The following is a 27,629-nucleotide window of genomic DNA, read 5'->3' as shown; positions in this document are numbered from 1 at the left end:
ACGCCCTCTTCCCTTGCTGGCCAATCACTTTTCTTCACCATCTACTTCATTCTTCCGGTATTATGGCCGCTTGCAGTGTAAGGGACAACGAGTGTGAAATGTTATGATTGTGGAACGTTTTCGGTGAAACCGGTGGATTAAGGATGCTCGTGACCGTGATGTTACGGTTTCCCGTCTGTCGGCCGTCAGTTCGGGCAGTGCTTCACTGTCAGAGGCCCTTTAGCAAGGTGTGCAACCTTATTAAACCGTTTTCTGTTATGAAATGTAACTGTACTCAGCAGGCCAGTACAGCATCATTGGGTTGTGTAGCCAGCCTTCTCCAAATCAGTGGTGTAGCATTGTCCTATGACCGCTCATGTACATAGGTGTGGGCGTGTCCTCTGACAAACCATTGGATGGATCTATGAATAGCCCTGAGAGTGTTCTGACGGCCAAACAAGACCCACCACAGTACTGTACTAACTGTCATGTCATTTGTGTCTGTGTGACCACAAGGTTATACATTTTCTTCAAATCAAATCAAATTTTATTTCTTTAGGAGTGTTTGGTGGGAGGGGACAGTTCTCAATTAAGCTTATTATTGGGTCCTTTCTCTCTGTCTTTGAAATATGCAACTACTAATGTATGTATGATCATAATACCATACGTTTTGTTATGAATGCCATATTGTGCAAATATTTGATTTAAAACGATTACATGGTAATAGTATGATCCCTGTTGTTTGTATTATTGTTGTTGTTGTTCATATTGACCCTGTGCTCTCTTCTTTCCTAATTTCTTCCCCCCTGCCTTTTAGATACAGGCATCCACTGCTTTGTCTGAGCGCGTGCGGGTCTTTGAGTCTCTCAGAGAGAGGCAGGGACAGCAGAGGACAAGCGGCACCACGAAACAGGCCTTCAGCGTCCGATTGGCTGATGGCAGGACGGTGAATGGCACCACAGGCGTGACCACGCCCTCAATCATCGCTCAGAACGCATGGTTAGCCTCTCAGACATTGTGTGTGTGTTTTTTTATAATGTATTATTCAGAATCCTAAAAGTCAGGGAAGGGTTGTCCCCAGTGCTTGACTTCAATTCAATAGGTGCTGATACTTATTTTGAGTGCCGGTACTGTTTTATATTTAGGTAAAGGAACACTGAAATACTTTTGAGCTAATATTCTATAAAAGGTGCAGGAACTCAAGCAGTAGAAATGTTGAGGTGCTGGTACTGTGCTCCATTGAGCTTCTGTCCAATTCAAGCACAGTTTATCCCTCAGAACACGTGCCGTGTTTAGACAGGCAGCCCAATTCTCTTATTTTTCCCACTAATTGGTCTTTTGATTCATCAGATCAGGTTGTTTTCAGAGCTGATCTGATTGGTCAAAAAATATCAGAATTGGGCTGCCTGTCTAAATGCAGCCTGAGTAACTCCCTGTAGAATCCTACAGGCCTTTCTCAGTCCCTGGGACACCTATGTGTCCCATCTCTTTGCTTTCAGATTGGAATTAGGTGAAATTGGATAGGTGTAAGCAAACATATTGACATTGTCTCTAACCCTCCTGCACTCCATGTCTGCAGTGTGAAAGGTGCTCTGGTCTGCAGGGTGAATGGAGAGCTGTGGGAGCTGCTTCGCCCCCTGGAGGCTGACTGTGAACTACAGCTGCTAGGCTTCAACACCACAGAGGGCAAACAGGTACTTCATAAGGACATTCTCATTCATCTAACCCAATAGAATATGTTACATGTAGAGCAGTCAGAGGCAGAGGTTGACCTCTTCTCTATCTTATCCCCTCTCGCTCATCTCTTTCATTTTCTCCCTTTCTCCCCCAGGCGGTGTGGAGGACAGGAGCGTGTGTTGTGGGGTGGGTGTTAGAGAGGGTGTTTGGGGTGGAAGTGTGCAGAGAGGGCGTGTCAGAGTCCGGCCTCTACTGTGACCACCTCCTGGAGAACAGGTAAGACATTTCCCTCTCTTTGTAATGTAATATAATATATGCCATTTTGCAGATGCTTTTATCCAAAGCAACTTAGTCATTACATTTTACCCCACTAACCACCCCCTCACCTTTTGGCACTCCTTTAAGATAGAAAAGCTGCTTTGAGGGAGGGAGGGAGGGAGGGAAAGATGCATTTGTTCTCTAACAGAGCTCCTGGGAGGAGCTATCATGTAAATGGGATAGGTTTTTTTTGGATACATTTGCTAAAATGTCTAAACCTGTTTCTGCTTTGTCATTATGGGTAGTGTGTATAGATTGAGGGGGGAGAAACTATTGAATTAATTTTAGAATAAGGCTGTAACGTAAAAAGTTGTGGTTCGAATACTTTCCAAATGCACTGTATACACAGAGAAACAGTACTTACCCCTGGTCTCTCTCCCAGTGCCCTGTCCCTAGCTGAGCTAGAGGATAGATGTAAGGAGGCCGCTGGCCAGAAGCTTCCTCTCTCCAGACTGGAGCTGAACAGGCAGGAAGTTACAGAGCTCTTCCAGGTCAGAGGTCATTGGCTCTGTTTGTCTGTCATTGGCTGCATCTGAAATGGCATCTTATTTCTTATGTAGTTCCCTATATAGGGAATAGCGTGCCATTTAGGATATAGCCATTGTGGTTGGAAACAGGCATTTGGCTCAATACCAGTACTATTTTGGACCTTACCTGCACTAAATGTATTTAGCATAGTGTTTGGTTAGTCGTGTAATGACGCAGGGATAGTATGAAGTTGGTACAGAATGAGACATTTGATGGCATTACGGTTATGGCCCACATTATTCTAGAATGTAGGTGTGTTGCTTTGCTCCCACCTGTAGCAGCTTGTGGAATTGACTGTTTACATGTGTTGTCTTTAACCTCTGACTGTAATGGTCATCTAGGAATGTCTGTAATTCAAGGGGTGTGGCCGTGATACACTAGTGTGTATGTGTACTAACTGACTGAGTTCTGTCATCTAGGACAATGCTCTGAGACTCCAGTTGGTTGAAGAACAGATGAGTGGTCCTACTGTCACAGTCTACAGGTTTGTTGCTCAACATCTCACAGCCTGATACAACACACACACCACATGGTAATGCTACAGTCATGGTCTGTTGTTAAGGAGAAATGACTGTACACTAGGATGATATCCTATTCCGTGTGTGGGTCAGGTGTGGAGACAGCATAGGAGTCTGCAATGGTCCTCTCCTCCCTAACACTGGTCTCCTCAAGGTCTTCAAGATGCTGCAGGTATGTGTGTTTGTGTGTGTGTGTTAACCTGCCTTTCCGTCTATATCAGTTCAGTGAGGAATATATTGTTCTTGTCTTCTTCTCATGACATCTAAATTACACTGGATGTAAAAATTGAATGTACAGGATAAAAAAACAACAGTAAAATGGGTTTCCATCGCATCTTCATCTCCACTGATGGTTTTGTCACAAACCATGTTGAGTTATGTAGCGAATGTTCTCACTCTGGTCCGGGCATGTGTGCTGTAGCCAACAGCTGGCACAGAGTGTGGGTATAGCCTACATGATGAGATTATTATGGACAAAAGAGCGAGATTATTTTTATTTGTCAAAAGGCAGCCAAGCATCAGACCCTTGATACAGTATTTGGAAAGGAGCATCAAGCTCACCACCTTGCCTTTTCACCACCCTGAAGTTCATAATAACTTATTTCATCTGTACTCTAATAAACTGCATGCTTTCCTGACGTGTCGTAGTGGGAGGTCCACACAGACTTGTCATCGTGTGACTCCAAGTTTACTTCGATATGATGGTTATTTATATAAATATTTTTGCATAAAAGCATTTCCACCGCCATTTTAATTTTACACAAAAAGATCTCACCTTGTCTAGCATGTTTTGTCTACATTTGTACGGTTTGCTGTTTCCATCCATCCTGTCATTACTTCTTTTTTTTTATCCAACATGTACTTTACTCGCATAAAAAGATTGGATGGAAACCTGGTTACTGTTTAACTCATAACATGGGCTGTGACATTACCATGCAATATAGCCTCTGACCTCTTCCTGATACTAATGTATACTGGGACTGCACAGGTCACGCTGGAAATTCCTTACTGGTAAATGACGGTCACTAGCCAGTTAAACGACTCACTGGAGACTAACAAGTCAGAACAACATGTCACACGGAAGACAAGCGAAACAAAACGCTGCTTGTGTTTTTCCTAGAACCATTAGAACTGTAGCTTGGTAGCCCGTGATGCCAACAATGGCCTATTTGCTGGTGCTGAGCAATTAGTGCTCGAGGTCTGTTCAGTTTCGGTTTGATCTGGTTTATCTCTAGAGAAACTGTGCATCGAGCTCACAGAAAAAATAATGAACTAAATCGAATTCAAATAATTGAACTGACGTTGGTCAATTAGTTGATCTAAAAACCAACATTTCGGTTAATCACTCAGCACTACTGTTTGCTTTCAAAGTGGAATTGCCATACTGGTATTGTACTGGTCAGAATGGAATTTCCACTTTCCACTCTGGGAGAGCAATAGCCACAGGATGTTGTGATTGTCAGTGACCAGTTTCCAGCCCCACCAAGTGAATTCCTGTCAATCTGTATTGTCCCAAGGGTAAACGCAGCCCCTGCCCATTATCTGTAGAGCAGTGGTTCCAAAATGGAACAAATATGGCTGGGATATATACATCACTCACTACCTACCGGTCAAATGTTTTAGAACACATACTCATTCAAGTGTTTTTCTTTATTTTTACTATTTTCTACATTGTAGAATAATAGTGAAGACATCAAAACTATGAAATGACACATATGGAATCATGTAGTTACCAAAAAAGTGTTAAACAAATCTAAATATATTCTATGTTTGAGTTTCTTCAAAGTATCCACCCTTTGCCTTGATGGCAGCTTTGCACACTCTTGGCATTATCTCAACCAGCTTCATGAGGTAGTCACCTGGAATGCATTTTAATTAGTGCAGTCGCAAAAAACATCAAGCTCTATGATGAAACTGGCACTCATGAGGACCGCCACAGGAATGGAAGACCCAGAGTTACCTCTGCTGCAGAGGATAAGTTCATTAGAGTCAACTGCACATTAGATTGCAGCCCAAATAAATACTTTGTGAAGACACATCTCAACATCAACTGTTCAGAGGAGACTGTGAATCAGGCATTCATGGTCACATTGCTGCAAAGAAACCACTACTAAAGGACACCAATAAGAAGAAGAGACTTGCTTGGGCCAAGAAACACGAGCAATGGACATGAGACTGGTGGAAATCTCATTTGGTCTAATGAGTTCAAATTTGAGATTTTTGGTTCCAACCGCCGTGTCTTTGAGACGCAGAGTAGGTGAACGGATGATCTCCACATGTGTGGTTCCCACCTTGATGCATGGAGAAGGAGGTGTGATGATGTGGGAGTGCTTTGCTGGTGATAGTGTCTGTGATTTATTTAGAATTCAAGGCACACTTAACCAGCATGGCTACCACCGCATTCTGCAGCAATACGCCATTTCATCTGGTTTGGGCTTAGTGGGACTATGACCCAAAACACACCTCCAGGCTGTGTATGGGCTATTTAACCAAGAAGGAGAGTGATGGAGTGCTGCGTCAGATGACCTGGCCTTCACAATCACCCGACCTCAACCCAATTGAGATGGTTTGGGATGAGTTGGACCACAGATCGAAGGAAAAGCAGCCAACAAGTGCTCAGCATATGTGGGAACTCCTTCAAGACTGTTGGTGAAGCTGCTTGAGAGAATGCCAAGTATGTGCAAAGCTGTCATCAAGGCAAAGGGTGGCTAATTTGAAGAATCTAAAATCTAGAATATATTTTGATTTGTTTAACACTTTATTTTGGTTAGTACATGATTCCATTTGTTATTTCATTATTGTGATGTCTTCACTATTACTCTTCAAAGTAGACAATAGTACTAATAAAGAAAAACCCTTGAATGAGTAGGTGTGTCAACTCTTGACTGGGGCTATATATATTGGACACCTACTCATTCAAGGGGTTTTCTTTATTTTTACTATATATACTGAACAAAAATATAAACGCAACAATTTCAAAGATTTTACTGAGTTACAGTTCATATAAGGAAATCATTCAATTGAAATAAAACCATCAGACCCTAATTTATGGTTTTCACATGACTGGGAATACAGATCTGCATCTGTTGGTCACAGATGCCTTAAACTACCATTTTGCCTCATGCAGTGCGACACATCTGCTTCGCATAGAGTTGATCTTGTCACGATATCTCTGTGCATTATAATTGCCATCGATAAAATGCAGTTGTGTTAATTGTCCATCCGTAGCGTATGCCTGCCCATACCATAACCCCACCGCCACCATTGGGCACTGTTCACATTGACATCAGCAAACCACTCGCCCGCCTGACACCATACATGTGGTCTGCGGTTGTGAGACTGGTCGGACTTACTGCCAAATTCTCTTAAACGACGGCTTATGGTAGATATATTAACATGACATTTTCTGGCCACAGCTCTGGTGGACATTCCTGCAGTCAGCATGTCAATTGCACACTCCCTATAAAACCTGAGACATCTGTAGCATTGTGTTGTGTGACACAACGCACATTTTAGAGTGGCCTTTTTTTGACCACAGCACAAGGTGCACCGGTGTAATGATCATTCTGTTTAATCAGCTACTTGATATGCCACACCTGTCAGGTGGATAGATTATCTTGGCAAAGGAGAAATGCTCACTAACAGGGATGTAAACAAATTTGTTCACAAAAATTGAGAGAAATAAGCTTTTTGTGCATGTAGAACAGTTATGGTATCTTTTATTTCAGCTCATGAAACATGGGACCAACACTTTACATGTTGCCTTTTTATATTTTGGTTCAGTATATTTCTCTTTTCTGCTACTCTCTCTTTCTCTGTCACACTCTGTCTTGTCTGTCCCCCCCTCTTTCTGTTCAGGTGTCTCCCGTAACGTTGACCAATCCTGTTGGCATGTCAGGCGTGATGCGTGTGATGGGTGTGGCCTTCCCAGGAGAGAGGGAGAGGGAGGAGTGGGAGAGGGAACAGGAGGAGACACGGAAGAGAGACCACAGACGCATCGGCAAGGTGAGGTGGACGAGGAGCGTGAAGAAAAAAGATCTAGGCCCAATGAGCATAGATATATAAACAACCGGAGACAGGTTGTCATTGGCATGGCAGAGCTACTGTAGCTAGTGGAGTAGTGTAGAAACTATTGCTAACAAACGAACCTATTTTAGCAGGCTAGCTTAGCATCTTGGCTAACTGTGAGGCAAGTGCGACGGTGTCTCAAATGGAGCGTATACTGATATGGGGGAGGTGTGTTTTGCCTCCAGGACCAGGAGCTGTTCTTCTTTAATGACGTCAGTCCTGGAAGCTGCTTCTTCCTGCCTAAAGGAGCTCACATCTACAACACACTCGCTGACTTTATCAAGGTAAAATGCGCACACACAGACACTCCAAAACTTCTGGAATGGCTTTCTCCATCAGAAAAATGCCACTGGTCTCCTGGTCCCAGTCTGTATTTCATCTATGGGGATAGTGTTAAATGCATAGAAATAGAATGGTCAAACCATAAACTTGAATTAGGAGTCCAGTTCTATTCATTCTATTTCTATGCATTTAACACTTTCTGACAGGCCAAATCCAGAACTGGGCCCTGAGCTCACACGCTGCTCGTAAAACCCCCTCCTAAATCTCCTGTAAAACTCCACCTTGCGCTTCAGCTCCATGTGCTTGTGAAACAGATGTCATTTCTCCTGCTCAACAGGTGCTGGTTGTGATGCCAGCAGCTGGCCATGTTTAGGGGCTTCCAGTGCCACTCACACTGCAAGATCTCTGAGAAACTGGGTCAGGACCAAACCTAAATTCACACAAAACCAGTTCTATATGTACCCAAATGCATGCTAACCAAGGAATGTTGAGAAGTACACCAAACTCAACAATGAACCAAATCTTCGTGAGAATACACCATGATTCGTACCATTGATGATGGGATTTGAAGGTCTTGCAGGAAGATACTGACGTCTCGGTGCCATCCATGTTACAGACTGGTGAAATCGTTGGATGTAGAAGCTCATTTTTGAAAACTTGATAATCTAAGATGGCAGAACCCAGAGTGAAACAGTATCTAGAGAGTTGGGCCAATGCGGTCTCTGTCTGAACGTTCCGAGAGCACCACTTTCTCCTCTATAGCCGTTGCTACGTGATAATTGACACTTCCACATTATGCTGTTTAATTCTGATAGTTTTAAAAAACCGGTGAAGATCCAATTTGTTGACACAAACACAATATCCAGACTTGAATACACATTATCCCAAATGCTAATCAGTAAAAATGTATTTTAAATTCGCTGCACTGTTTTGTTTTTTGACAGCGGGTCATTTCATAGGGAACTGTCAGAGACACTCGTATTGTTACATCACCATCATGTCAAGAATAAGTTGCTAGCATGTCAGCTGTTCTAAAGCCTGGCAGAAATATCTTCATATATGGCTCTGGCAGAAACAAGTCCTAGTCTTGGTGTTGATACCACCAAAACAGTTCCATATCAACATGGGTGCCTATCAATCAAACATTCTAAATATTAAAATGTAAGTATTCTTATGAATAGAATGACCATGGCAAGGAAATAGAACTACTTTCAAATCAACACTGTTACTCTTATCAGCCAAACGTTCCAAATTCAAACATTCTACCAACTTTGCTTTGGTTGACTTAGGGTGCATTAGTTAATTCACTCTGGCTATCTACTCTCATCTGAGTGTGCCAGAGTGCAGAATAACTGATGAATTAACGCGCAACCCCCATTGAATATGACCGGTGTCAGTGAACGTCGTCAAATAAACGTAATTTAATTGTTGCAAGCAGCACAGTTGGTCACCAACACTCTGGATAACATGCAGACAGCCTAACCAGCTCTGCTAGGGTGAGTAAAATGGTCAGAGTGAGGTGTTCTCTCATTTGTGTCTGGAAGTAGCTAGCAAGTTAGCCAACTTTAGCCAGTTGGGTGATTAACTGCCGTTGTGAGGTCAGAACGCTCGATCAACCCTACTCCTCGGTCAGGGCGTCCAGTGTGTGCTCTGAAAGCTCCTAGAGCGGAGCGCTCTGAATTTACGAATGGAGAATCTGACAACACTCTGAATTTACGAATGCCCAGAGCGCTCTATGAGCACACTATGGAAATCCAGAGTGAATTTATTAGGGATAGGGGGCAGCATTTTCACTTTGGATGAATTGCGTGCCCATAGTGAAGTGCCTCCTACTCTGTCCTAGATGCTAATATATGCATATCATTACTATTGGATAGAAAACACTCTGAAGTTTCTAAAACTGTTTGAATTATGTCTGTGAGTATAACAGAACTCATAGGGCAGGCAATCTTCCAAACAGGAAGTGGAAATTCTGAAGGCTGGTCGAATTTGAAGTCATCGCCTATTCACATCCAAACAAGATATGGATCTGTTCGCACTTCCTACGCCTTCCACTAGATGTCAGCATTCAGTAGAATGTGGAATGAAGCCTCTAGTGTGAATTTTGACTGAACGGGAGGGGAATGAGTCACTGGCCTGGCAGAATGCCATTTCCTGGTTGCGCAATTCTCTGTTGATATCGCATGCGTTCCATGACTGTAGACAAAAACGAATGCTCCGGTTGGAACGTCATTGGATATATATGAAAAGAACATCCTAAAGATTGATTCTCTACTTAGTTTGACCAGTTTATTCGACCTGGAATATATCTTTTTGAAGTTTTCGTCCGAGGGAATATTTATGATGTAATTTCGTATTTCTTTTGACTCCAACATGGAGGAGAAATATATTTACTTCTGAGCTCCGTCTCAAATTATTGCATGGTATGCTTTTTTCGTAATGTTAAAAAAAAAATCTGACACACTGGTTCTTAATGCAACCGCTGTATCTTTAATTATATGTAAAACATGTATCTTTCGTCAGAGTTTATGATGAGTATTTCTGTTATCTGACGTAGCTCTGTAATTATTCCTGATATTTTGGAGGCATTTCTGAACATGGCGTCAATGTAAACCGATATTTGTGGATATAAATATGCATATTATCGAACAAAACAAATGTATTGTGTAACATGATGTCATATGATTGTCATCTGATGATTATCAAAGGTTAGTGATTAATTGTATCTATAATTCTGCGTTTGTGACCATCTTTGGCTGGGAAAAATGTCAGTTTTTTTGGATTTGGTGGTGATCTAACATAAATATATGTTTTATTTTCGCTGTAAAACATTTTAAAAATCGGACATGATGGGTAGATTAACAAGATGTTTATCTTTCATTTGCTGTACTGGACTTGTTAATGTATGAAAGTTAAATATTTAAAAAATATATTTTTAATATCCCGCGCCACGATTTCAGCGTAATGTTGGGGGGGGGGGGTGTCCGTTAACCTGTCTAGGACACACGTTCTGTTAACACCCCCTGGTATTTTTTATGATTTTAGAATAGAATGGCCACAACAATCAGCGAAGTACGCTTCCGTGTGCGCACACACACACACACACACACAGCCGCTCATTCAGACATCTTTACCCTGACGGTAACCTCAGGACACTCTTGTTATAGTCAGGAAATCACTGCAATTACTACACTGTGACTGTCTGTTTTCCAAATAACCCTGGATGACACATGCACAGAGAAGAAATATGTCTGTAATAATTAAGTTGTTAGATCTCTGTTCCTCCCTTTCTCTCCACCCCTCCCTTCCTTCTCTCCACCCCCCCAGACTGAGTACAGGAGGCGTGGCTTCCATGAAGTTGTGACCCCTACTCTATACAGCACTGCACTGTGGGAGCGTTCGGGTCACTGGGAACACTACAGTGAAAACATGTTTACTGTGACCGGTGACACACACACCTATGCACTCAAACCCATGAACTGTCCTGCACATTGGTGAGAACACACACACCCCTTCATTCTGTCTTACTCTGCCCCACACACTGTTCAGGACTTCTCAATAACAGCTCTCTCTGTTCCAGTCTGATGTTTGAGCAGCGTGTAAGGTCATGGAGGGAGCTCCCGTTGCGTTGGGCCGATTTCGGGGCACTGCATCGGAACGAGCTGTCCGGCGCTCTGGGTGGTCTCACCCGGGTCCGCAGGTTCTGCCAGGACGACGCACACATCTTCTGCACTCCCGAACAGGTACACACACACAATTCCTGTCATTTGAACCTTTTTGGATATTTGTCTCACATTTTCCACCCTGGAATTCCTAGGACAGCAGACAGTGGGAGAAAGTAGAATTGTATCCCTGACTCCCCCAATGATTCCCTTATCCCATTAAACCACACACACACTTGCGCATATACACACACTGATTCACATGATATTGTGAGGTTTGTTTTCCACTTTGGCTAATCCAATCACTGGAACAGTCAATAAATCAACTGTTCCTCCTCACTCATCTCTAAGTTAACCCTTAACCCCAAAAGCCCTGGACTCTCCAGTTTCACATCTGTTTATTTATACTGTCTTTTACCATATTGCATTTACATTCTCTATTCTGTCTCCATCACTCTGTCCTCCTTTTCTGTCTGTACTCCTGCCCCCCAATCCCTTCCTGTACCCCCACCCCCCCACACACTCTCTGTCAGTTGGAGGAGGAGATCATAGCGTGTTTGAACTTTGTGAGGAGTGTGTATCGAGTTTTTGGATTCTCCTTCCACTGTCTCCTCTCCACCCGACCTACACCCTGCCTGGGGGAGCCTGCACTGTGGGACCATGCTGAGCAGGTACACACACCACACCACACCACACCACACACACACACACACACACACAACATACAGACAGATGTACACGCACAGAGCCAGCTGTGTAAATGTGTGTTCACTGTCCCACAAGTGATGTCTATAAATCCCAGCACATAGCCTCTATTGTAATCATAATGACGGACACTTACAGTGGGGCAAAAAAGTATTTAGTCAGCCACCAATTGTGCAAGTTCTCCCACTTAAAAAGACGAGAGGCCTGTAATTTTCATCATAGGTACACTTCAACTATGACAGACAAAATTGTAGGATTTTTTATGAATTTATTTGCAAATTATGGTGGAAAATAAGTATTTGGTCACCTACAAACAAGCAGGATTTCTGGCTCTCACAGACCTGTAACTTCTTCTTTAAGAGGCTCCTCTGTCCTCCACTCGTTACCTGTATTAATGGCACCTGTTTGAACTTGTTATCAGTATAAAAGACACCTGTCCACAACCTCAAACAGTCACACTCCAAACTCCACTATGGCCAAGACCAAAGAGCTGTCAAAGGACACCAGAAACAAAATTGTAGACCTGCACCAGGCTGGGAAGACTGAATCTGCAATAGGTAAGCAGCTTGGTTTGAAGAAATCAACTGTGGGAGCAATTATTAGGAAATGGAAGACATACACGACCACTGATAATCTCCCTCGATCTGGGGCTCCACGCAAGATCTCACCCCGTGGGGTCAAAATGATCACAAGAACAGTGGGCAAAAACCCCAGAACCACACGGGGGGACCTAGTGAATGACCTGCAGAGAGCTAGGACCAAAGTAACAAAGCCTACCATCAGTAACACACTACACTGCCAGGGACTCAAATCCTGCAGTGCCAGACGTGTCCCCCTGCTTAAGCCAGTACATGTCCAGGCCCTTCTGAAGTTTGCTAGAGAGCATTTGGATGATCCAGAAGAAAATTGGGAGAATGACATATGGTTAGATGAAACCAAAATATAACTTTTTGGTAAAAACTCGTCGTGTTTGGAGGACAAAGAATGCTGAGTTGCTTCCAAAGAACACCATGAAGCATGGGGGTGGAAACATCATGCTTTGGGGCTGTTTTTCTGCAAAGGGACCAGGACGACTGATCCGTGTAAAGGAAAGAATGAATGGGGCCATGTATCGTGAGATTTTGAGTGAAAACCTCCTTCCATCAGCAAGGGCATTGAAGATGAAACGTGGCTGGGTCTTTCAGCATGACAATGATCCCAAACGCACCGCCTGGGCAACGAAGGAGTGGGTTCGTAAGAAGCATTTTAAGGTCCTGGAGTGGCCTAGCCAGTCTCCAGATCTCAACCCCATAGAAAATCTTTGGAGGGAGTTGAAAGTCTGTGTTGCCCAGCAACAGCCCCAAAACATCACTGCTCTAGAAGAGATCTGCATGGAGGAATGGGCCAAAATACCAGCAACAGTGTGTGAAAACCTTGTGAAGACTTACAGAAGTCGTTTGACCTCTGTCATTGCCAAAAAAGGGTATATAAAAAAGTATTGAGAAACTTTTGTTATTGACCAAATACTTATTTTCCACCATAATTTGCAAATAAATCCATTAAAAATCCTACAATTTTGTCTGTCATAGTTGAAGTGTACCTATGATGAAAATTACAGGCCTCTCACCTTTTTAAGTGGGAGAACTTGCACAATTGGTGGCTGACTAAATACTTTTTTGCCCCACTGTATCCAATCAGTGTTGATATCTGGCCATGTGGATGTGACAAACTCAAAACCCTGTCTGTTCTGTGGCTGCAGTCTATGCTCGCTCCCTGCCTCTTCCTCTGTGGAGTAAAGCTCAGGAAATTAACACAGAGGAGAAGCTCAATGAAGAAATGAGATCCTTTCTTTCCATTTCTCTTTCCCACTTTCTTTCCCTCTTTCACTCACCTCCCTCTTGTGTCACCCCCCCACTCTCCTCTCTACCTCTCTATGTCTCTTTCTCTCTGAGCAGCAGTTGGAGAGGAGTCTGCAGCAGTTTGGAGAGCGCTGGCAGTTCAACCCAGGAGATGGAGCGTTCTACGGGCCGAAGGTCAGTTACACAAGACCCTTCTGTCTGAACGTTGTGTAACGCTGCAACCCGCCCTAAACAGAGCCATGTTATTAACACTCACACACTCCCACATCTTCCTGTTGTCTTAGATTGACATCCAGATCAAGGATGCCATTGGTCGACAGCACCAGTGTGCCACCATCCAATTGGACTTCCAGCTACCAATAAGATTTGACCTACACTATGTGGGGTGAGTCACTCATCTATGTCAGTTCAACCTGTGTGTTCTGGGATGTTCCCTGATGCAGTTTCTGCTCTTATCTAACTAATGGTAGATTTAATTGGGTTGCACATGGCTCGCAACATTATTAGACTGAGGGAATTTAAAGCTAGATTCCTAAGTTGTTGCATCCATTTTTTATATATATATTATATATTATATATATATATTATATATATATATATATATATATATATATATATAAAATTAATTTATATCTCAGCAAAAAAGAAACATCCCTTTTTCAGGACACTGTCTGTCAAAGATAATTAGTAAAAATCTGAATAACTTCACAGATCTTCATTGTAAAGTGTTTAATTAAAACCTCTTACAGCTACCCCCCTGCCTGTAGCTCTGGCCCAGAATCAAGGATATGCATATTCTTGGTACCATTTGAAAGAAAACATTCTGAAGTTTGTGTAAATGTGAATTGAATGTAGGAGAATATAACACAATGAAAAAAAAACATACTTTTTTTATTTTTATTGTTGTATCATCTTTAAAATGAACAAGATAAAACAAACTTTCAGATAGGATGATGTGGACAATTTCAGTGGAAAATATAAGAGGGCAACAGTACTTGTGCAAAGTTTCAGAATGATAACTTCCAAAATGAGTGTGCTACATGACATTTATCATGAAGTCACCCAGGTGTCCCACACAAATAGCCCAAATGTACCCAAGTGGCCAAATTGGTGAAGGTAAACATTTTGAAACAAATAACTATATACAAAATGCCAAAATGGGAAAAAAATATGAATAAAGAAATATATACATTTCCAATATAACATGGGTAACTATTTACACACTTTCAATATTTGGAAGACCCTCAGTCCTCTATCAAATCAAATGTATTTATATAGCCCTTCATACATCAGCTAATATCTCAGAAACCCAGCCTAAAATCCAAAACAGCAAGCAATGCAGGTGTAGAAGCACGGTGCCTAGAAAAAACTCCCTAGAAAGGCCAAAACCTAGAGAGGAACCAGGCTATGAGGGCTGGCCAGTCCTCTTCTGGCTGTGCCGGGTGGAGATTATAACAGAACATGGCCGAGATTTTCAAACGTTCATAGATGACCAGCAGGGTCAAATAATAATAATCACAGTAGTTGTAGAGGATGCAACAGGACAGCACCTCTAGAGTAAATATGAACAGTTTAGGGTTCCATAGCCACAGGCAGAACAGTTGAAACTGGAACAGCAGCAAGGCCAGGTGGACTGGGGACAGCAAGGAGTCATCATGCCAGGTAGTTCCGACGCATGGTCCTAGGGCTCAGGTCCTCCGAGAGAGAGAGAGAAAGAGAGAATTAGAGAGAGCATACTTAAATTCACACAGGACACCGGATAAGACAGAAGAAGTACTCCAGATATAACAAACTGACTCTAGCCCCCCGATGCATACCGTAATTTCTGGACTATTAAGCTTACCTGAATATAAACCGAACCGCACCCACTGAATTATAAAAAAATATGTATTTTGTACATAAATAAGCCGCACATGTCTATAAGCCGCAGGTGCCTACTGGTACATTGAAACAAATTAACTTTTCACAGCCTTTAAACGAAACATGGCTTGTAACAAAAATAAATAGGCTTTAACGAAACACGGCTTGCAACAAAAATTAAACAGTAGCCTACCAAGAAAGTCATTGGTCACTATCTTCCTCCTCCTGTGCACAGAAACCACTGAAGTCATCTCCTTCGGTGTCGGAGTTGAATAGCCTCAGAATTGCTTCATCCGATGTTGGATCGTTTTCATTGTCGCTCTCGTCACTTTCATCTGGAGGCAAATTCCCTGCTGAGCTCATGCTGCCCCTTCAACAGGCAGCAGTCCAGCCTTTCGAAACCCGTTGATGATAGTGGATTTTTTGACAATGCTCCACGCTGTCAGGACCCACTGGCAGACTTGACCATAAGTTGCTCTTCGCATGCAGCCCGTTTAAGTGAAGGATTTCTCCCCACTTGTCATCCAAGCCTCCCACTGAACACGGAGCGCCACCTTAAATGCACGATTTACACCGATGTCGAGTGGCTGCAAATACTTTGGGCCATCTGCTTTTCTTCCCTCTGAAAGCTTTTGTTGTCTTTTTGCACTGAGTCAGTTCCTCACGCTGCTGTTTCCAACGTCTTATCATCGACTCATTGAGGCCAAGCTCCCGTGCAGCAGCTCTATTTCCTTTTCCAACAGCCAGATCGATCGCCTTCAACTAGAAAGCTGCATCATATGCATTTCTCCGTGTCTTTGCCATCATGAGGGTGACAAATTACTACCGTAATCAGAATAACGGGAAGTTTGAGCGCGCTCGATTTTACGTCACATTATGTGACGGTGCTCAGTGTTTTTGAAAGCGGGAAAAATCCATAAATTAGCCGCGTTATTGTATAAACCGCGAGGTTCAAAGCCTGGGAATAAAGTAGCGGTTATAGTCCGGAAATTACGGTAAACCACTGCAGCATAAATACTGGAGGCTGAGACAGGAGGGGTCAGGGGACACTGTGGCCCCATCCGATGAGACCCCCGGACAGGGCCAAACAGGAAGGATATAACATCACCCACTTTGCCAAAGCTCTACACAATATTGTCCTGCTGAGGTATAATAAACTTATATATATGAGTACAGGGAACATAAAGTTGAAGATATTATTATTGACCTGCTACATCTACTGTCTCTATTATATTATGACAGACCAGCTAGATCTACTGTCTTTATTATATTACAACAGACCAGCTGTATCTACTGTTTCCATTTCACTTTGGCCATTGTTGTGGGCCTGCCCTCCCCTCAACAGCCTCAAATAGGCTATTTAATTTCACAAATAATATTTTATATTATTAATTTCAAACAACGGCATTAGCATGAAGTACTTACCAGTCCAAACGGTGACATTGTTCCTTTTCTGCAGGCATGTTACAGATTATACACAGTGGCTACAACTGTGTCCTCTCCGTTCAAAAAATATTCTGCCACTTGGGAATCGCTAAATGAATCGTCCTACTTTTCCGATCAATTTCTTCTAAAATTGTGTGTACATCTCTATATCTAGACTTAGATTTAGCTTTCCCTGACTTAGTCGCCATACTGATTGATATATAAACAGCTGAATCTGCTCGTTTACCAAAATAACGCTGTGCGTAAAATGCGTAGCTCCTTCCGGAATAAAACTTCAATAGCGAATGACTCTCTTTATGCTGGAGTTTACGACATGGGTTGGTCTTCCAACACACAACCATTGCATATTGCCGCTTACCTCAGCTCATTGGCTATTTACCCAGCTAGATTTCAAGACGATCAGTGGTCATTGGGTTAAAATACAGTCAATCAATGAGACAGTGGTCATATAATTGGTGCACAATGAGCTCGTCACTTGTTGTCTTCCAATCGTTTTTTTTCTGTTCAATACGTCCCGCAAAATGACCCATCAAGTCTGGTTGTGTTACAAACAAACAGTTGATTGCAAGGAAACCAAACATGACTGGATAAAGTCAGGTATAGTCTGTGTATTTACATCGGATGTTTAGTCGAAAATTGAATGACACGAAATTCAACGAGATAAGCATTCACAAAATGTTTCGTGTTAGGCTATAAAAAATGGATTTAACCAAACAAAAGACCATTCATTGTGTAACAATGAGCCTTGGGATTGCAAACAGAGCAAGATCTTCAAAGGTAAACAATTTATTTCAGTGCGATCTGTGATTTTGTTACGCAAGTGCTGGCTGAATAAGTAGTTTGATATGGGGGTCTGTGCTCAGATAATCGCATCGTATTCTTTCGCAGTAAATCCTTTTTTAAATCGGACAACGCAGTTGGATTAGCAAGATTCTAGGCTTTTGAAGCATGTGAGACACGTATTTTCAGGAATGTTTAATATGACTTTGTGACAAACACTGTATGTTGTCGAATTCAAACTCGGATCTGGTATGGGTGGTTCAGAGAGGTTAAACACTGTTTCCCATGCTTTTTAAATGAACCATAAACAATTAATGAACATGCACCTGTGGAACGGTCAATAAGACACTAACAGCTTACAGGCGGTAAGCAATTAAGGTCACAGTTATGAAATCTTAGCACACTAAAGAGGCCTTGCTACTGACTCTGAAAAACACCAAAAGAAAGCTGCCCAGGGTCCCTGCTCATCTGCGTGAATGTGCCTTAGGCATGCTGCAAGGAGGCAGGACTGCAGATGTGGCCAGTGCAATAAATTGCAATGTCCGTAGTGTGAGACGCCTAAGACAGTGCTACAGGGAGACAGGAGGGACAGCTGTTAGTCCTTGCGGTGGCAGACCACGTGTAACAACACCTGCACAGGATCGGTACATCCGAACATCACACCTGCGGGACAGGTACAGGATGGCAACAACAACTGCCCGAGGTACACCAAGAACGCACAATCCCTCCATCAGTGCTCAGACTGTCCGCAATGGGCTGAGAGAGGCTGGACTGAGGGCTTGTAGGCCTGTTGTAAGGCAGGTCCTCAACAGACATCACCGGCAACAACATCGCCTTTGGGCACAAACCCACCGTTGCTGGACCAGACAGGACTGGCAAAAAGTGCTCTTCACTGACGAGTTGCGGTTTTGTCTCACCAGGGGTTATGGTCGGATTCGCGTCTAGGGCCATTCCCCCCAGAAATGTCCGGGAACTTGCAAGTGCCTTGGTGTAGGAGTGGGGTAACATCTCACAGCAAGAACTGGCAAATCTGGTACAGTCCATGAGGAGGAGATGCACTGCAGTACTTAATGCAGCTGGTGGCCACACCAGATACTGACTGTTACTTTTGATTTTGACTCCCCCTTTGTTCAGGGACACACTATTCCATTTCTGTTACTGACATGTCTGTGGAACTTGTTCAGTTTGTCTCAGTTGTTGAATCTTGTTATGTTCATACAAATATGTACACATGTTAAGTTGGTCGATTTTCAACCCAGCCCCTATTGAATACACAGTGGGATATTGGTTATGTTGCACTTCCTAAGGCTTCCACTAGATGTCAACCGTCTTTAGAAACTTGTTTAAGGATTCTACTGTGAAGTAGGGGCTCATAAGGGCTGTTTGAGCCAGGTGTCTTGCAGATTGACAAAGGCTCTGAGGCGCGGTGACGAGAGAGTTAGCTCTCATTCCATTGCTTTTCTACAGACATAGGAATTCTCCGGTTGGAATATTATTGAAGTTTTATGTTAACATCCTAAAGATTGATTCCATACATCGTTTGACATGTTTCTACGGACAGTAATGGAACTTTTTGACATTTCGTCTGCAACTAGGGAACGCGCTTCATGACTTTGGATTTGTTTACCAATCGTGCTAACAAAGTAGCTCTTTGGACATAAATGATGGACATTATCAAACTAAATCAAACATTTAATGTGGAACTGGGATTCCTGGGAGTGCATTCTGATGAAGATCATCAAAGGAAAGTGAATATTTATAATGCTATTTATGACTAATGTTGACTACCCAATATGGCGGATATCTTTTTGGCTGCTTTGTTGTCTGAAAGCTGTACTCAGAATATTGCATGGTTTGCTTTTTCCGTAAAGTTAGAAAAAAAATCTGACACCGCAGTTGCATTAAGGAGAAGTATCTATTTCCATGTATAACAATTGTATTTTCATCAACATTTATAATGAGTATTTCTGTAAAATGATGTGGCTCTCTGCAATATCACCGGATGTTTTTGGAACTAGTGAATGTAACGCGCCAATGTATACTGAGTTTAAAAAATATAGATATATGCACTTTATCAAACAAAACATATGTATTGTGTAACATGAAGTCCTATGAGTCATCTGATGAAGATCATCAAAGGTTAGTGATTAATTGTATCTTTTTGTGACTCCTCTCTTTAGCTGGAAAAAAAATTCTGTGACTTGGTGGTGACCTAACATAATCATTTGTGGTGCTTTCGCTGTAAAGCCTATTTGAAATCGGACACTGGTGGGATTAACTTCTTGCGTCGAGCCATCCTGGATCCGGGATCGTGAATACAGCCTCAAGCTCATTACCATAACGCAACGTTAACTATTCATGAAAATTGCAAATGAAATGAAATTAATATGCTAGCTCTCAAGCTTAGCCTTTTGTTGTTAACACTGTCATCTCAGATTTTCAAAATATGCTTCTCAACCATAGCAAAACAAGCATTTGTGTAACAGCTAGCGCAGCTAGCGTAGCATTTAGCATTAGCATTAGCAGGCAACATTTTCACAAACAGAAAATCATTCAAATAAAATCATTACCTTTGAAGAACTTCAGATGTTTTCAATGAGGAGACTCTGTTAGATAGCAAATGCTCAGTTTTTCCTGAAAGATTATTTGTTTAGGAGAAATTGCTCCGTTTGGTGCGTCACGTTTGGCTACCAAAAAAAAACGAAAATTCAGTCTTCAAAACGCCAAACTTTTTTCCAAATGAACTCCATAATATCGGCTGAAACATGGTAAACGTTGTTTAGAATCAATCCTCAAGGTGTTTTTCACATATCTCTTCATGATATATCGTTCGTTGAAAGCCTCCTCTCTCCTCTCAATCACTGGATGACTGCGTGCAGCTTGTAGATTACGCACCAATTTAGACAAAGGACAACGGGCGGACCCCTGGTAAATGTAGTCTCTTATGGCCAATCTTCCAATGATATGCCTACAAATACGTCACAATGCTGCAGACACCTTGGAGAAACGATAGAAAGGGCAGGCTCATTCCCGGCGCATTCACAGCCATATAAGGAGACAATGGGAAACAGAGCTTCAAAAATTCTGCCCATTTCCTGGTTGAAGTTTCATCTTGGTTTCACCTGTAGCATGAGTTCTGTGGCACTCACAGATAATATCTTTGCAGTTTTGGAAACCTTAGTGTTTTCTTTCCAAAGCTGCCAATTATATGCATAGTCGAGCATCTTTTCGTGACAAAATATTGCACTTAAAACGGACACGTTTTTTTTATCCATAAATTAAAAGAGCGCCCCCTATATCCAAGAAGTTAACAAGATTACCTTTTAAAACGGTATAAGATCCATACATGTATGTTTGAGGAATTGTAATTCTGAGATTTCTGTTTGAATTTGGCGCCCTGCACTTTCACTGGCTGTTGTCATATCAATCCCGTTAACGGGATTGCAGCCCTAAGAAGTTGTTTAACAAACTATAGTTCTGGCATGTCGGTTAGGACATCTACTTTGTGCACGACACAAGTCATTTTTCCAACAATTGTTTACAGATAGATTATTTAACTTATAATTCACTGTATCCATTGGGACAGAAGTTTACATACATTAAGTTGACTGTACCTTTTTAAAACAGCTTGGAAAATTCCAGAAAATGATGGCATGGCTTTAGAATCAATCAAATCAAATTCAAATCAAATCAAATTTTATTTGTCACATACACATGGTTAGCAGATGTTAATGCGAGTGTAGCGAAATGCTTGTGCTTCTAGTTCCGACAATGCAGTAATAACCAACAAGTAGTCTAACTAACAATTCCAAAACTACTGTCTTATACACAGTGTAAGGGGATAAAGAATATGTACATAAGGATATATGAATGAGTGATGGTAGAGAGCAGCATAGGCAAGATACAGTAGATGGTATCGAGTACAGTATATACATATGAGAGGAGTATGTAAACAAAGTGGCATAGTTAAAGTGGCTAGTGATACATGTATTACATAAGGATGCAGTCGATGATATAGAGTACAGTATATACGTATGCATATGAGATGAATAATGTAGGGTAAGTAACATTGTATAAGGTAGCATTGTTTAAAGTGGCTAGTGATATATTTACATTTCCCATCAATTCCCATTATTAAAGTGGCTGGAGTAGAGTCAGTGTCATTGACAGCGTGTTGGCAGCAGCCACTCAATGTTAGTGGTGGCTGTTTAACAGTCTGATGGCCTTGAGATAGAAGCTGTTTTTCAGTCTCTCGGTCCCAGCTTTGATGCACCTGTACTGACCTCGCCTTCTGGATGATATCGGGGTGAACAGGCAGTGGCTCGGGTGGTTGATGTCCTTGATGATCTTTATGGCCTTCCTGTAACATCGGGTGGTGTAGGTGTCCTGGAGGGCAGGTAGATTGCCCCCGGTGATGCGTTGTGCAGACCTCACTACCCTCTGGAGAGCCTTACGGTTGAGGGCGGAGCAGTTGCCGTACCAGGCGGTGATACAGCCCGCCAGGATGCTCTCGATTGTGCATCTGTAGAAGTTTGTGAGTGCTTTTGGTGACGAGCCGAATTTCTTCAGCCTCCTGAGGTTGAAGATGCGCTGCTGCGAAGATGAGTGGACCGATTCAGTTTGTCTGTGATGTGTATGCCGAGGAACTTAAAACTTGCTACCCTCTCCACTACTGTTCCATCGATGTGGATAGGGGGTGTTCCCTCTGCTGCTGTCCACAATCATCTCTGTTTTGTGACGTTGAGTGTGGATTTTCCTGATTCAGTTTGTCTGTGATGCCTACCACTGTATGTCCGCTAACTTGATGATTGAGTTGGAGGCGTGCGTGGCCACGCAGTCGTGGGTGAACAGGGAGTACAGGAGAGGGCTCAGAACGCACCCTTGTGGGGCCCCAGTGTTGAGGATCAGCGGGGAGGAGATGTTGTTGCCTACCCTCACCACCTGGGGGCGGCCCGTCAGGAAGTCCAGTACCCAGTTGCACAGGGCGGGGTCGAGACCCAGGGTCTCGAGCTTGATGACGAGCTTGGAGGGTACTATGGTGTTGAATTGCGAGCTGTAGTCGATGAACAGCATTCTCACATAGGTATTCCTCTTGTCCAGATGGGTTAGGGCAGTGTGCAGTGTGGTTGAGATTGCATCGTCTGTGGACGTATTTGGGCGATAAGCAAATTGGAGTGGGTCTAGGGTGTCAGGTAGGGTGGAGGTGATATGGTCCTTGACTAGTCTCTCAAAGCACTTCAGATTGAAATAATTTGAGTCAATTGGAGGTGCACCTGTGGATATATTTCAAGGCCCACCTTCAAACTCAGTGCCTCATTACTTGACATCATGGGAAAATCAAATTAAATCAGCTAAGACCTCAGAATTTTTTTAAAAGTTTTTTTTACCTCCACAAGTCTGATTTATCCTTGGGAGCAATTTCCAAATGCCTGAAGGTACCACGTTCATCTGTACATACGCAAGTATAAACACCATGGGACCACACAGCCGTCATACTGCTCAGGAAGGAGGCGAGTTCTGTCTCCTAGAGATGAACATACTTGGTGCAAAAAGTGCAAATCAATCCCAGAACAACAGCAAAGGACCTTGTGAAGATGCTGGAGGAAACGGGTACAAAAGTGTTGATATCCACAGTAAAATGAGTCCTATATCGACAACCTGAAAGGCCGCTCAGCAAGGAAGAAGCCACTGCTTCAAAACCGCCATAAAAAAGCCAGACTACGGTTTGCAACTGCACATGGGGACAAATGTCGTACTTTTTGGAGAAATGTCCTCTGGTCTGATAAAACAAAAATAGAACTGCTTGGCCATAATGACCATCATTATGTTTGGAGGAATAAGGGGGAGGCTTGCAAGCCGAAGAACACCATCCCAACCGTGAAGCACGGGGATGGCAGCATCATGTTGTGGGGGTAATTTGCTGCAGGAGGGACTGGTGCACTTCACAATATAGATGGCATCATGAGGATGGCAAATTATGCGGATATATTGAAGCAACATTTCAAGACATCAGTTAAAGCTTGGTCGCAAATGGGTCTTCCAAATGGACAATGACCCCAAGCATACTTCCAACGTTGTGGCAAAATGGCTTAATGACAAAGTCAAGGCATTGGAGTGGCCATCACAAAGTCCTGACCTAAATTCTATAGAAAATTTGTGGGCAGAACTGAAAAAGCATGTGTGAGCAAGGAGGCCTACAAACCTGACTCAGTTACACCAGCTCTGTCAGGAGGAATGGGCCAAAATTCGCCCAATTTATTGTGGGAAGCTTGTGGAAGGCTACCCAAAACGTTTGACCCAAGTTCAACAATTTAAAGGCAATGCTACCAACTACTAATTGAGTGTATGTAAACTTTTGACCCACTGGGAATGTGATGAAAGAAATAAAAGCTGAAATAAATGATTCTCTCTACTATTATTCTGACATTTCACATTCTCTTAAAATAAAGTGGTCATCCTAACTGACCTAAAGATGGAATTTTTACTAGGATTAAATGTCAGGAATTGTGAAAAACGAGTTTAAATGTATTTGGCTAAGGTGTATGTAAACTTCCAACTTCAACTGTATATACATAAACACTACTGTTCAAAAGTTTGAGGTCAATTACAAAAACAAAGATATTTCTAAGACAAAATAAGTTTGTCCATAAAATAACAACAAATTGATCAGAAATAGGGTGTAGAGAGAGTCATTTACAACATTAGCTATTGTAGTTGGAAACGGCTGATTTAAAAAATAAATAATGGAATGTCTACATAGGTGTACAGAGGCCCATTATCAGCAACCATCCCTCCTGTGTTCCAATGGCATGTTGTTAGCCTTTTCAAATGATAAACTTTCTAATTGATCATTAGAAAACCCTTTTGCAAGTATGTTAGAACAGCTGAAAACTGTTGTGCAGATTTTAAAGAAACAATAAAACTGGCCTTCTTTAGACTAGTTGAGTATCTGGATTATCAGCATTTGTGGGTTCGATTATGGCCAGAAACAAAAAACTTTCTTCTTAAAACTTGTCAGTCTATTCATGTTCTGAGAAATGAAGACTGTTCCATGTGAGAAACTGAAGATCTCGTACAACGCTGTGTACTACTCTCTTCACAGAACAGCACAAACTTGCTCTAACCAGAATAGAAAGAGTGGGAGGTCCCGGCGCAAAAGGACAAGTACATTAGTGTCTAGTTTAAGAAACAGACGCCTCACAAGTCCTCAACTGACAGTTTCATTAAATAGTACCTGCAAAACACCAGTCTCAATGTCAGCAGGGAAGAGGAGACTGGGATGGTGGCTTTCTAGGCAGAGTTGCAAAGAAAAAGCCTCATCTCAGACTGGGCAATAGAACAGACACTGGACAATGTTTGTAAACAACATAAATAAACACTGTATAGCCTCATAACAAGGTTAAACACATGTTGATATCATGGATGGTCAGTCCTTGCATCCATAGCTCTGAATTTCACAGTGGTTACATTTCTGCAGGCTCATCCCTTAGCTTTTTACCAAAACAGAGGTGGGGTGTCCGCTTTGTTATTGTAGCTTTAAGACTGAAGTGATCTCCTCTCCCCTACCCCTTTCTCACCACATCTTTCTCTCTTCCCTCACCCTCTCTCTCCCTTGCTCTCTTTCACCCTTTCTCTCGCTCTCAGGGGGGATGGAGAGACCCACAGGCCAGTGATGGTCCACAGAGCTGTTCTGGGATCACTGGAACGCATGATCGCTATATTGGCTGAGAATTTTTCGGGGAAATGGTGAGAAGTGTGTCTGATTTGATTAATCTAAAATGATACCGTTTTGGTTACCCACATTTCTCTTACTCACTCAGTTTCTCTTTCCTTTCCGTCTCTTTCAGGCCTCTGTGGTTGTCTCCAGCGCAGGTCATGATTATTCCTGTAGGGGGAGGTAGTGAGTCGTATGCGAAACAGGTCAGGACTCATAATATCAGATCTGGGGCCATATGTATCAAGTGTCTCAGAGTAGAAGTGCTGATTTAGGGTCAGTTTTCATTTTGGATCTCAATTCTTAAGATTACATGGAAAGAAGGAACCTGGTCCTAGATCAGCACTCCTGCTCTGAGACACATACACATGTCCCTTGTACTGCAGGCTGAAATCAAACCCCCCCACCCATACACTCACACACACAACCAAACACAACATGACTCAGCACACATCAAAAGCTGTACCCCTCAATGACTCCAGAGGTCGAAGGCTAATCCAACACTACCCATACACGGTTCATCATGACTCTGAAAAGGACTTGATTTGAGGTTAATTTTGTGATCAGGTTTTCATTTATTTAACACATGGGAACCAACAGTGAAACAAAGGTAGGTACATACATGCCACTACTCACATATCAATATATTCTACAAGTTCCATCTGCCACATGATTAATGAGCCAGCAGCAGGTAAGACCAGACACCGGAGATAACATGGAATATAGACATGTAATGTTTCTGAGGCCTTTATCAGGACACGGCTCCTGTTTCTGTCTTGACTTGTTGTGACTGGCAGGCTTTTTACAAGACATTGCAAATACATCCTCCTGTATGTAATGCGCATGTAGCCCCAGGGGAGGAGAATCTATCAACACTGCTGATCTGGGGTCTGTCATGATGATACATAGCCAGGTAATACAGCCACCAGTGTCTCGGCCCTCGGTGGATTTTAAAAGGTGCCGTCCTTACTGGTATTCTACCGTAGCCTGGTTCCTGTCTCCTCTACCACCACTGTGAGTGATGTGTGTTTTGCTCTTGTTAAGGTGGTCCGACAGTTCCGCGAGGCCGGCTTCATGGCTGACACGGATGATGACCATGGTGCCACCTTAAATAAGAAGATCCGCTCTGCACAGCTGGCCCAGTACAACTACATATTTGGTAAGAGTGTGTGGGTGAACATGGATTATAGATTACTGTAGATTCAAAATAAACTGACACAGCTTGTAAACATATTGATTCAATAATAGTTTATTTCTCTGTGTGTGTGTCCAGTGGTAGGTGAGAAGGAGTGTGTGAGTGGCACGGTGAGTGTAAGGACCAGAGGGGGGAAGCAGCTAGGGAGGAGACCGACAGAGAAGGTCCTGGCATCACTCACACACCTACGAGACGCACGGAGCAACCAGGATGACTTCTAACACACACACCTGTTGTGGATGAAGAATTGCTCACTGTACTTTTGTAATAAAATATAATAACTTAAATGTTTAAACTCTGCTGGGTGTCTTTTGAACACACTTTTTCTGTGCGTGTGTGTGTAACTGTCATTATGGACATGGTCATGTTAATGGGGCTGGTGTGTGTGTGTAACTGTCATTATGGACATGGTCATGTTAATGGGGCTGGTGTGTGTGTAACTGTCATTATGGACATGGTCATGTTAATGGGGCTGGTGTGTGTGTGTAACTGTCATTATGGACATGGTCATGTTAATGGGGCTGGTGTGTGTGTGTAACTGTCATTATGGACATGGTCATGTTAATGGGGCTGGTGTGTGTGTGTAACTGTCATTATGGACATGGTCATGTTAATGGGGCTGGTGTGTGTGTGTAACTGTCATTATGGACATGGTCATGTTAATGGGGCTGGTGTGTGTGTGTAACTGTCATTATGGACATGGACATGTTAATGGGGCTGGTGTGTGTGTGTAACTGTCATTATGGACATGGTCATGTTAATGGGGCTGGTGTGTGTGTGTGTGTAACTGTCATTATGGACATGGTCATGTTAATGGGGCTGGTGTGTGTAACTGTCATTATGGACATGGTCATGTTAATGGGGCTGGTGTGTGTAACTGTCATTATGGACATGGTCATGTTAATGGGGCTTGTGTGTGTGTGTGTGTAACTGTCATTATGGACATGGTCATGTTAATGGGGCTGGTGTGTGTGTGTGTGTGTGTAACTGTCATTATGGACATGGTCATGTTAATGGGGCTGGTGTGTGTGTGTGTGTGTGTGTGTGTGTAACTGTCAT

The 27,629-nt window shown here is 42.7% G+C and overlaps 1 protein-coding gene across 2 annotated transcripts; it reads left to right on the top strand.

Annotated features, from left to right (window-relative positions):
- The first annotated feature begins 35 nt into the window (after positions 1-35).
- On the top strand, positions 36-26,857 carry LOC112247947 (threonine--tRNA ligase 1, cytoplasmic-like). 2 transcript variants are annotated; one of them, XM_042307914.1, is made up of 18 exons: positions 36-227; positions 797-996; positions 1,559-1,673; positions 1,811-1,932; positions 2,357-2,465; positions 2,922-2,986; positions 3,114-3,192; positions 6,879-7,025; positions 7,274-7,372; positions 10,698-10,864; positions 10,951-11,113; positions 11,566-11,703; positions 13,672-13,749; positions 13,860-13,960; positions 25,306-25,407; positions 25,509-25,581; positions 26,420-26,534; positions 26,649-26,857. In XM_042307914.1, exons 1-18 carry the CDS (start codon positions 144-146, stop codon positions 26,789-26,791), a joined length of 2,100 nt encoding a protein of 699 aa, XP_042163848.1. In that variant the 5' UTR covers positions 36-143; the 3' UTR covers positions 26,792-26,857. The 2 variants fall into 2 exon arrangements, with proteins under 2 accessions (XP_042163848.1, XP_042163851.1); XM_042307917.1 differs by having other exon boundaries at positions 37-227; positions 797-978.
- Positions 26,858-27,629: the final 772 nt, after the last annotated feature.

The sequence above is a fragment of the Oncorhynchus tshawytscha genome, linkage group LG03 (assembly GCF_018296145.1).
Source record: "Oncorhynchus tshawytscha isolate Ot180627B linkage group LG03, Otsh_v2.0, whole genome shotgun sequence".
Classification (NCBI taxonomy): domain Eukaryota; kingdom Metazoa; phylum Chordata; class Actinopteri; order Salmoniformes; family Salmonidae; genus Oncorhynchus; species Oncorhynchus tshawytscha.
The sequence above is the reverse complement of the archived record's forward strand: the minus strand, read 5'-3'. Positions and strand labels throughout refer to the sequence as shown.